Source organism: Panulirus ornatus, chromosome 17, assembly GCF_036320965.1.
Source record: "Panulirus ornatus isolate Po-2019 chromosome 17, ASM3632096v1, whole genome shotgun sequence".
Lineage (NCBI taxonomy): Eukaryota > Metazoa > Arthropoda > Malacostraca > Decapoda > Palinuridae > Panulirus > Panulirus ornatus.
Window position 1 is genome coordinate 35,425,973 of NC_092240.1, and position 12,629 is coordinate 35,438,601.

At 41.5% G+C, this 12,629-nt stretch overlaps 1 protein-coding gene across 2 annotated transcripts in view; it reads right to left on the reverse strand.

Annotated features, from left to right (window-relative positions):
* The window catches only part of LOC139754679 (uncharacterized), a 327,464-nt gene that overhangs the window by 133,807 nt on the left and 181,028 nt on the right, over positions 1–12,629 (reverse strand). For both annotated transcript variants that reach the window (XM_071672228.1, XM_071672229.1), the window contains one exon: positions 8,570–8,710. In XM_071672228.1, coding sequence (XP_071528329.1) covers positions 8,570–8,710 — 141 coding nt within the window. The remainder of the gene's footprint in view (positions 1–8,569; positions 8,711–12,629) is intronic.

The window sequence follows — 12,629 nt, forward strand, 5'->3', positions numbered from 1 at the left end:
TGAGTAATGTGGCAGTTGAGGGAATAATTGGTGTACATGGGGTGTTCAGTGTTGTAAATGGAAATGGTGAAGAGCTTGTAGATTTATGTGCTGAAAAAGGACTGGTGATTGGGAATACCTGGTTTAAAAAGAGAGATATACATAAGTATACGTATGTAAGTAGGAGAGATGGACAGAGAGCGTCACTGAATTACGTGTTAATTGATAGGCACGCGAAAGAGACTTTTGGATGTTAATGTGCTGAGAGGTGCAACTGGAGGGATGTCTGATCATTACCTTGTGGAGGCGAAGGTGAAGATTTGTAAAGGTTTTCAGAAAAGATGAGACAATGTTGAGGTGAAGAGAGTGGTGAGAGTAAGAGACCCTGGGAAGAAGACTTGTGTGAGGAAGTACCAGGAGAGACTGAAGACAAAATGGAAAAAGGTTAGGACAAAGGACGTAAGGGGAGTGGGCGAGGAATGGGATATATTTAGGGAATCAGTGATGGCTTGCGCAAAAGATGCTTGTGGCATGAGAAGCATGGGAGGTGGGCAGATTAGAAAGGGTAGTGAGTGGTGGGATGAAGAAGTTAGATTATTAGTGAAAGAGAAGAGAGAGGCATTTGGACAATTTTTGCAGGGAAATAATGCAAATGACTGGGAGATGTATAAAAGAAAGAGGCAGGATGTCAAGGGAAAGGTGCAAGAAGTGAAAAAGAGGGCAAATGAGAGTTGGGGTGAGATAGTATCATTGAATTTTAGGGAGAATAAAAAGATGTAAAGGAAGGAAGTAAATAAAGTGTGTAAGACAAGGGAACAAATGGGAACATCAGTGATGGGGGCTAATGGGGAGGTGATAACAAGTAGTGGTGATGTGAGGAGACGGAGTGAGTATTTTGAAGGTTTGTTGAATGTGTTTGATGATAGAGTGGCAGATATAGGGTGTTTTGGTCGAGGTGGTGAGCAAAGTGAGAGGGTTAGGGAAAATGATATGGTAAACAGAGAAGAGGTAGTAAAAACTTTGCGGAAGATGAAAGCCGGCAAGGCAGCGGGTTTGGATGGCATTACAGTGGAAGTTATTAAAAAAGGGGTGACTCTATTGTTGACTAGTTGGTAAGGTTATTTAATGTATGTATGACTCATGGTGAGGTGCCTGAGGATTGGTGGAATGCTTGCATAGTGTCATTGTACAAAGGCAAAGGGGATAAAAGTGAGTGCTCAAATTACAGAGGTATACGTTTGTTGAGTATTCCTGGGAAATTATATGGGAGCGTATTAATTGAGAGGGTGAAGGCAGGTACAGAGCATCAGATTGGGGAAGAGCAGTGTGGTTTCAGAAGTGGTAGAGGATGTGTGGATCAGGCATTTCCTTTGAAGAATGTATGTGAGAAATACTTAGAAAAGCAAATGGATTTGTATGTAGCATTTAAGGATCTGGAGAAGGCATATGATAGAGTTGATAGATATGCTATATGGAAGGTATTAAGAATATATGGTGTGGGAGGCAAGTTGTTAGAAGCAGTGAAAAGTTTTTATCGAGGATGTAAGGCATGTGTACGTGTAGGAAGAGAGGAAAGTGACTGGTTCTCAGTGAATGTTGGTTTGCGGCACGGGTGTGTGACGTCTCAATGGTTGTTTAATTTGTTTATGGATGGGGTTGTTAGGGAGGTGAATGCAAGAGTTTTGGAAAGAGGGGCAAGTATGCAGACAGTTGTGGATGAGAGAGCTTGGGAAGTGAGTCAGTTGTTGTTTGCAGATGATACAGCACTGGTGGCTGATTCATGTGAGAAACTGCAGAAGCTGGTGACTGAGTTTGGTAAAGTGTGTGAAAGAAAGCTGAGAGTAAATGTGAATAAGGGCAAGGTTATTAGGTACAGTAGGGTTGAGGGCCAAGTCAACTGGGAGGTAAGTTTGAATGGAGAAAAACTGGAGGAAGTGAAGTGTTTTAGATATCTGGGAGTGGATTTGGCAGCGGATGGAGCCATGGAAGCGGAAGTGAATCATAGGGTGGGGGAGGGGGCTAAAGTTCTGGGAGCGTTGAAGAATGTGTGGAAGTCGAGAACATTATCTCGGAAAGGAAAAATGGGTATGTCTGAAGGAATAGTGGTTCCAACAATGTTATATGGTTGCGAGGCATGGGCTATGGATAGAGTTGTGCGGAGGAGGGTGGATGTGCTGGAAGTGAGATGTTTGAGGACAATATGTGATGTGAGGTGGTTTGATCGAGTAAGTAATATTTGACGACAATATGTGGTGAGGTGGTTTGATCGAGTAAGTAATGAAAGGGTAAGAGAAGGGTAAGAGAGATGTGTGGTAATAAAAAGAGTGTGGTTGAGAGAGCAGAAGAGGGTGTTTTGAAATGGTTTGGTCACATGGAGAGAATGAGTGAGGAAAGATTGACCAAGAGGATATATGTCAGAGGTGGAGGGAGCGAGGAGAAGTGGGAGACCAAATTGGAGGTGGGAAGATGGAGTGAAAAAGATTTTGAGTAATCGGGGCCTGAACATGCAGGAGTGTGAAAGGCGTGCAAGGAATAGAGTAAATTGGAATGATGTGGTATACCGGGATCGACATGCTGTCAATGGATTGAACCAGGGCATGCGAAGCGTCTGGGGTAAACCATGGAAAGTTCTGTGGGGCTTGGATGTGGAAAGCAAGCTGTGGTTTTGGTGCATTATACATGACAGCTAGAGACTAAGTGTGAACGAATGTGGCCTGTGTTGCCTTTTCCTACTGCTCTCGCACACATGCGGGGGGAGGGGGTTGTTATTTCATGTGTGGCAGAATGGCAATGGGAATGAATAAAGGCAGACAGTATGAATTATGTACATGTGTACATATGTATATGTTTGTGTTTGTATATATACATGTATACATTGAGATGTATAGGTATGTATATTTGCATGTGTGGACGTGTATATATATACATGTGTATGTGGGTGGGTTGGGCCATTCTTTCATCTGTTTCCTTGTGCTACCTCGCTAACATGGGAGACAGCGACAAAGTAAAATAAATGAATATAAATATATGTATATGTATGTATATGTGCATGTATGGGCATTTCTCCCCTGTCCCTGGGGATTGGGGAGAAAGAATACTTTCCACATATTCCCCACGAGTCATAGAAGGTGACTAAAGGGGGTGGAAGCGGGGGGGCTGGAACCCCCCCTCCTTGTATTTATATTTCTAAAAGGGGAAACAGAAGGAGTCGTGTGGGGAGTGCTCATCCTCCTTGAAGGCTCAGACTGCAGTGTCTAAATGTATGTGGATGCAAAGGAAGGAGTAGCACTCCTGAAGCAGGAGTTCTGGGAATATGAGATAGAGTGTAAGAAAGTAAACTCTAGATTGATATGATTAAAACTGAAGGTGGAAGGAGAGAGATGGGTGATTATTGGTGCCTATGTACCTGGTCATAAGAAGAAAGATCATGAGAGGCAAGTGTTTTGGGGGCAGCTGACTGAGTGTCAGCAGCTTTGATGCACAAGACCAGGTTATAGTGAATGCACAGGTGAGTAATGTGGCAGTTGAGGGTATAATTGGTGTAAATGGGGTGTTCAGTGTTGTAAATGGAAATGGTGAAGAGCTTGTGGATTTGTGTGCTGAAAAAGGACTGGTGATTGGGAATACCTGGTTCAAAAAAAGATATACATAAGTATACGTATGTGAGTAGGAGGGATGGCCAGAGGGCATTACTGTATTACATGTTAATTGATAGGTGTATGAACGAGAGACTTTTGAATGTTGATGTGCTGAGAAGGGCAGCTGGAGGAATGTCTGATCACTATCTTGTGGAGGCGAAGGTGAAGATATGTAGAGGTTTTCAAAGAAGAAGAGAGAATGTTGGGGAGAAGAGAGTGGTAAGAGTAAGTGAGCTTGGAAAGGAGACATGTGTGAGAAAGTACCAGGAGAGATTGAGTTCAGAATGGCAAAAGGTGAAAGCAAATGAAATAAGGAGAGTGGAGGAGGAATGGGATGTATTTAGGGAAGCAGTGATGGCTTGCGCAACAGATGCATGTAGCAGGAGAAAGGTGGGAGATGGGCAGATTGGAAAGGGTAAGATGATGAAGTAAGATCGTTAGTGAAAGAAGAGAGAGGCTTTTGGACAATTTTGGCAGGGAAGCACAGCAAATGACTGGGAGATGTATAAAAGAAAGTGGCAGGAGGTCAAGAGAAAGGTGCAAGAGGTGAAAAAGAGGGCAAATGAGAATTGGGGTGAGAGAGAGTATCATTAAATCTTATGGAGAATAAAAAGATGTTTTGGAAGGAGGTAAATAAAGTGCATGAGACAAGAGAACAAATGGGAACATCGGTGAAGGGGGCAAATGGGGAGGTAATAACAAGTAGTGATGATGTGAGGAAATGGAGTGAATATTTTGAAGATTTGTTGAGTGTGTTTGATGACAGAATGGCAGATATAGGGTGTTTTGGTTGGGGTGGTGTGCGAAGTGAGAGGGTCAGGGAAATGGTTTGGTGAAGAGAGAAGAGGTAGTGAAAGCTCTGCATAAGATGAAAGCCGGCAAGGTTGCGGGTTTGGAAGGGGTTGCAGCAGAATCCATTAAAAAGGGGGGTGACTGTGTTGATTGGTTGGTAGGGATATTCAATGTATGTATGGATCATGGTGAAGTGCCTGAGGATTGGTGGAATGCATGCATAGTGCCACTGCACAAAGACAAAGGGGATTCAAGTGAGTGTTCAAATTACACAGGCATAAGTTTGTTGAGTATTCCTGGGAAGGTATATGGAAGGGTATTGACTGAGAGGGTAAAGGCATTTACAGAGCATCAGATTAGGGAAGAGCAGTGTGGTTTCAGAAGTGGTAGAGGATGTGTGGATCAGGTGTACACTTTGAGGAATGTACATGAGAAATACCTAGAAAAACAGATGGATCTGTATGTAGCATTTATGGATCTGGAGAAGGCATATGATAGGGTGGATAGAGATACTTTGTGGAAGGTTTTAGAGTATATGACATGGGAGGTAAGTTGCTACAAGCAGTGAAATGTTTTTACAAAGGAAGTAAGGCATGTGTACTAGTAGGAAGAGAGGAAAGTGATTGGTTCCCAGTGAATGTCAGTTTGAGGCAGGGGTGCATGATGTCTCCATGGTTGTTTAATTTGTTCATGGATAGGGTGGTTAGGGAGGTGAATGCAAGAGTTTTGGAGAGAGGGGCAAGTATGTAGTCTGTTCTGGATGAGAGGGCTTGGGAAATGAGTCAGTTGTTCACTGATACAGTGTTGGTGGCTGATTCGGGTGAGAAACTGCATAAGTTAGTGACTGAGTTTGGTAAAGTAAGTGATAGAAGAAAGTGGAGAGTAAATGTAAATGAGAGCAAGGTTATTAGGTTCAGTAGGGTTGAAGGACAAGTTAATTGGGAGGTAAGTTTGAATGGAGAAAAAATGGAGGAAGTGAAGTATTTAAGATATCTGGGAGTGGACTTAGCAGCGGTGGAACCATGGAAGCAAAAATAAGTCACTGGGTGGGGGAAGGGGCGAAGGTTCTGGGAGCGTTGAAGAATGTGTGGAAGGCAAGAACATTGTCTCAGAGAAAAAAAAAAAAAGGTATGTTTAAAGGAATACTGGTTCCAACAATGTATGGTTGCGAGGCATGGGTTATAGATAGGGTTGTGTGGAGGAGGGTGGATGTGTTGGAAATGAGATAAGTGAGGACAATATGTGGTGTGAGGTGGTTTGATCGAGTAAGTAATGAAAAGTTAAGAGAGATATGTGGTAATAAAAAGAGTGTGGTTGAGAGAGAAGAGGGTGTGTTGAAATGGTTTGCACACATGGAGAGAATGAGAGAGGAGAGATTGAGAAAGAGGATATATGTGCCACAGGTGGAAAAAGGAGAAGCTGGAGACCAAATTGGAGGTGGAAGGATGAAGTGAAAAAGATTATGAGTGATCAGGGCCTGAACATACATGAGGGTGAAAGGCGTGCAAGTAAGAGTGAATTGGAATGACGTGGTATACCGGGATCGATGTGCTGTCAATGGATTGAACCAGGGCATGTGAAGTGTCTAGGGTAAACCATGGAAAGGTCAGTGGGGCCTGGATATGGAAAGAAAGCTCTGGTTTCTGTGCATTACACATGACAGCTAGAGACTGAGTGTGAATGACTGTGGCCTTTTTCATCTGTTCCTGGTGTTGCTTCACTGGATATGGGGATGCTATTTCGCATGTTGCAGGGTGGCGACGGGAATGGATGGAGGCAGCAAGTATGGACATGTATATGTGTATATATGTATTATGTCTGTGTATGTATATGTATGTATACGTTGAAATGTATATGCTATTTATTTATTATTTTGTTTTGTCGCTGTCTCCCGCGTTTGCGAGGTAGCGCAAAGAAACAGACGAAAGAAATGGCCCAACCCTCCCCCATACACAATGTATATACATACACGTCCACACATGCAAATATACATACCTATACATCTCAATGTACACATATATATACACACACAGACACATACATATATACCCATGCACACAATTCACACTGTCTGCCCTTATTCATTCCCATCGCCACCTCGCCACACATGGAATACCATCCCCCTTCCCCCCTCATGTGTGCGAGGTAGCACTAGGAAAAGACAACAAAGGCCCCATTTGTTCACACTCAGTCTCTAGCTGTTATGCAATAATGCCCGAAACCACAGCTCCCTTTCCACATCCAGGCCCCACACAACTTTCCAAGGTTTACCCCAGACGCTTCACATGCCCTGATTCAATCCACTGACAGCACGTCAACCCCGATATACCACATCGATCCAATTCACTCTATTCCTTGCCCGCCTTTCACCCTCCTGCATGTTCAGGCCCCGATCACACAAAATCTTTTTCACTCCATCTTTCCACCTCCAATTTGGTCTCCCACTTCTCCTCATTCCCTCCACCTCTGACACATATATCCTCTTGGTCAATCTTTCCTCACTCATTCTCTCCATGTGCCCAAACCATTTCAAAACATCCTCTTCTGCTCTCTCAACCATGCTCTTTTTATTTCCACACATCTCTCTTACCCTTACATTACTTACTCGATCAAACCACCTCACACCACATATTGTCCTCAACATCTCATTTCCAGCACATCCACCCTCCTGCGCACAAATCTATCCATAGCCCATGCCTCGCAACCATACAACATTGTTGGAGCCACTATTCCTTCAAACACACCCATTTTTGCTTTCCGAGATTATGTTCTCGACTTCCACACATTCTTCAAGGCTCCCAGGATTTTCGCCCCCTCCCCCACCCTATGATTCACTTCCGCTTCCATGGTTCCATCCGCTGCCAGATCCACTCCCAGATATCTAAAACACTTTACTTCCTCCAGTTTTTCTCCATTCAAACTTACCTCCCAATTGACTTGACCCTCAACCCTACTGTACCTAATAACCTTGCTCTTATTCACATTTACTCTTAATTTTCTTCTTTCACACACTTTACCAAACTCAGTCACCAACTTCTGCAGTTTCTCACATGAATCAGCCACCAGCGCTGTATCATCAGCAAACAACAACTGACTCACTTCCCAAGCTCTCTCATCCACAGCAGACTTCATACTTGCCCCTCTTTCCAAAACTCTTGCATTCACCTCCCTAACAACCCCATCCATAAACAAATTAAACAACCATGGAGACATCACACACCCCTGCCGCAAACCTACATTCACTGAGAACCAATCACTTTCCTCTCTTCCTACACGTACACATGCCTTACATCCTCGATGAAAACTTTTCATTGCTTCTAACAACTTGCCTCCCACACCATATATTCTTAGTACCTTCCACAGAGCATCTCTATCAACTCTATCATATGCCTTCTCCAGATCCATAAATGCTACATACAAATCCATTTGCTTTTCTAAGTATTTCTCACATACATTCTTCAAAGCAAACACCTGATCCACACATCCTCTACCACTCCTGAAACCACACTGCACTTCCCCAATCTGATGCTCCGTACATGCCTTCACCCTCTCAATTAATACCCTCCCATATAATACATATATTTTTTTTATGCTTAATCTCTGTCTCCCGTGTTAGTGATGTAATGCAAGGAAACTGACAAAAGAATGGCCCAACCCTCCCACATACACATGTATATACATAGATGCCCACACATTCACATATACATACATATACATTTCAACGTATACATACATATACATACACAGACATATACATATATACACATATACATGTCCATACTTGCTGCCCACACACATATATACATACCTATACATTTCAACGTATACATACATATACATACACAGACATATACATATATATATAAACACGTACATGTGTATATATTTTTTTTTTATTTTGCTTTGTCGCTGTCTCCCGTGTTTGCGAGGTAGCACAAGGAAACAGACGAAAGAAATGGCCCAACCCACCCCCATACACATGTATATACATACACATCCCCACATGCAAATATACATACCCATACATCTCAATGTACACATATATATACACATATATACACACACAGACATATACATATAAACACATGCACACAATTTACACTGATACAATATACTAGCTTCACTTACAAATACTGTACATCAGAATATAAGATACATACATCGCTGAAGGTGCTTGACAACAGCCCACATGCTTAGAAAGGTGCTCTTGCAGATTGGACAGCAATAAATGCATCGTTCAAACCCATGATGTGATCGCTGATGAACACTCAGGGTTTTCTGGGTTGCAAATCTTGTATTGCCTGTTAAAGAAAATCTATTGATAAATACATAGAGAAAATTACAGTACTAACACTTAATACTGTATTCTTTGGTTAATGTAAGCAAACTACGTATATTTCTAATATGTCAACAATATAAGGAAACTACAAAAACAAAAATATTTCCCAGTCTGTATGTGCAATATACATCATCAGTCAAATTCAAATCAGGATGATATAAACATATTGTCCCTAAGAATTACATTACTTTGCATATCTAAACGCTAATGTGCAGAAGACTTATTTTCACTTAAGGCTACTATCATCAGTAAGCAGAGAATACGCAAGTTATGTAAAATATATATTTTTTGTTCAATGCCCCAATATGATTTTTTTTCAGTAGTACTGCAGGAATCCTATAGACAGAAAAAAATAAAGTTTCAAGCAATGAAGATTACAGCACTGTAACACTTCCTTGTTTTGCTCTTCAAATCTTTACCATTCACTCACAAAATGTCTATACGTAACGCCTCCTTTAATATCAATAAAGAAGCCAATGAATGACTCAAGATACCCATCATCTGAAACCAAATACTCATAATTAATGACACAGGTACTTATCCTCTACAACCATATAATCTTAATTCATATCACAATATTTTCTTGTCAATTCAACCATATGCCTAAACACAAAGAACAGAAGATTAATTTCCTAATAACAAAAACGTATTATGCATGAGTATAGTCTGCACTAGAACGGTTAAGCAAAAACATTATGGGTAATGTGCATTTCATATTGTAGGCATCACAATGAATCATGAGAAACAAAGCCTATCACATGCCCATTTGCATTTGGTGCTTGTTGTATGAGACCCTTCTCTACTCACAGTGAATCAAGAAATAATAGACAAAATAAAGCTCAACCTCAGCCAAGATCATACCAAAAAGTGAGTGGGTTGGGGGGATTGCTGGCTATGTTGGTGGAACATCAAAATCAAAAGAAAGAAGCACTGTGCTATGGTATTATTTTCCTTAGCTTATTCCATGCATGCACAGTTGTTACACACATGGATAAAACTATGGAAAAATTATACTTGGAATTTAAATATTCAGTGAAACTAGTGCACAGCTGCAGATTCATGAAAAAACATGAACAAATTAGCTACAAGAAAATAAGTAATGCTGCAATTTGCTATATGAATGTATATACAAATACATGAAGTATTAAACATTAAGAAAATACCAAAGAAAACTGTGAAGGAATATTTGAAAGAATAATCTACCATACTATTTACTGATCTTATGATTATATATGTTTTGAACCAATCACAGTTTAAGAACAAATTCAAAGCTATTCTCTCCAATATTTATCTGAATAAGAAGTTAACTGCTTAATTCATGTATAAGAAGTTAACTGCTTAATTCACGTATTAGGTAAGAGCCTGATGGGACCTGAACAGAAATGTGTAAAAATATACAACATAAATACATATCAATAAATATTATCCCTGGGGATAGGGGAGAATGAATACTTCCCACGTATTCCTTGCATATTGTAGAAGACAGCTAAAAGGAATGGAAGCAGGGAGCTGGAAATTCTCCCCTCCAGTTTTAACTTAACCAAAATAAGGAACAGAAATGGGGGCTAAATGAGAATTTTCCCCTCTAAGGCTCCCTCCTCTGTTCTTGATGCTAAATGATAATGCAGGCAATGATGAATATGTACAAAAAATGGGTGAGGAATTGGATGTATTAAGGGAAGCAGTAATGGCTTGCACAAAAGGTATAGGTGGCATGAGAAAGGTGGGAGGTGGGCAGATTAGAAAGAGTAGTGATTGGAGGGATGAAGAAATAAGGTTGTTAGTGACAGAGAAGAGAGTGGCGTTTAGACGATACTTGCAGGGAAGTAGTGCAAATGACTGGAAGATGTATAAAAGAAAGTGACAGGAGGTCAAGAGAAAAGTGCAAGAGGTGAAAAAGTTGGCAAATGAGAGTTGGAGTGAAAGAGTATCATTAAATTTTAGGGAGAATAAAAAGATGATTTGGAAGGAGGTAAATAACGTGTGTAAGACAAGATAACAAATGGGAACATAAGTAAAAGGGGCAAATGGGGAGGTAATAACAAGTAGTAACAAGGTGAGGAGATGGAGTGAGTATTTCGAAGGTTTGTTGAATGTGTTAGATGACAGAGTGGCAGATATAGGGTGTTTTAATCAGGGTGGTGTGTGAAGTGAGAGGGTCAGGAAGAATGGTTTGGTAAACAGAGAAGAGGCAGCGAAAGCTTTGCGAAAGATGAAAGCCGGCAAGGTGGCGGGTTTGGATGGTACTGCATTGTGTTGTTGATGGGTTGATAAGGATATTCAATGTCTGCATGAATCATGGTAAGGTGCCTGAGGATTAGCAGAATGCATGCATAGTGCCACTGCACAAAGGCAAAGGGGATAAATGTGAGTGTTCAAACTATAGAGTCATAAGTTTGTTGAGTATTCCTAGGAGGTTATATGGGAGGGTATTGATTGAGAGGGTAAAGGCATTTACAGAGCATCAGACTGGGGAAGAGCAGTGTGGTTTCATAAGTGGTAGAGGATGTGTGGATCAGGTGTTTGTTTTGAAGAATGTATGTGATATTTAGAAAAACAGATGGATTTGTATGTAGCATTTATGGATCTGGAGAAGGCATCTGATACAGCTGATAAAGATGCTTTGTGGAAGATTTTTTGAGTATATGGTGTGGGAGGTAAGTTGCTAGAATCAGTGAAAAGTTTTTACCAAGGATGTAAGGCATGCACACGAGGAGGAGAGGAGAGTGATTGGTTCCCAGTGAATGTCAATTTGCGGCAGGGGTGTGTGATGTCCCCATGTTTGTTTAATTTGTTTATGGATGTGGTGGTTAGGGAGGTAAATGTAAGAGTTTTGGAGAGAGGGGCAAGTATGCAGTCTGTTGGGGATGAGAGGGCCTGGGAAGTGAGTCAGTTGTCGTTCGCTGATGATACAGCTCTGGTGGCTGATTCAGGTGAGAAACAGCAGAGGTTGGTGACTGAGTTTGGCAAAGTATGTGAAAGGAGAAAGTTAAGAGCAAATGTGAATAAGAGCAAGGTTATTAAGTTCAGTAGGGTTGAGGGTCAAGTAAACTGGGAGGTAAGTTTGAATGGAGAAAAATTGAAGGAAGTGAAGTGCATTAGATATCTGGGAGTGGGCTTAGCAGAGGATGGAACCATAGAAACAGAAGTGAGTCACAGGGTGGAGGAGGGGGCAAAGGTTCTGGGAATGATGAAGAATGTGTGGAAGGAGAGAACGTTATTGTGGAGAGCAAAAATGGGTTTGTTTGAAGGAATAGTGATTCTAACTATGATATATATGGTTGCAAGGCATGGGCTATATATATAGGGTTGTACGGAGGAGGGTGGATGTGTTTGAAATGAAATGTTTGAGGACAATATGTGGTGTGAGGTGCTTCGATCGAGTAAGTAATGAAACGGTAAGAGAGATGTGTGGTAATAAAAAGAGGTTGGTTGAGAGAGCAGAGGAGGGTGTGTTGAAATGGTTTGGACATACGGAGAGAATAAGTGAAGACTGACAAAGAGGATATATGTGTTAGAGGTGAAGGGAACAAGGAAAAGTGGGAGACCAAATCGGAGGTGGAAGGATGGAGTGAAAAAGACTGAACTATTGAGGCCTGAACATACAGGAGGGTGAAAGGCATGCAAAGAATAGAGTGAATTGGAATGATGTGGTATACCGGGGTTGATGTGCTGTCAATGGACTGATCCAGGGTATGGAATGAGTAAGGAAAACCATGTAAAGGCATGTGGGGCCTGGATGTGGATAGGGTGCTGTGGTTTTGTTGCATTACATACGACAGCTAGAGACCAAGTGTGAATGAATGTAGACTTTTTTGTCCTTTCCTCGCGCTACCTCACTAAAGGGAGGGGGGACACTACTTCCTGCATGGCGGGGAAGC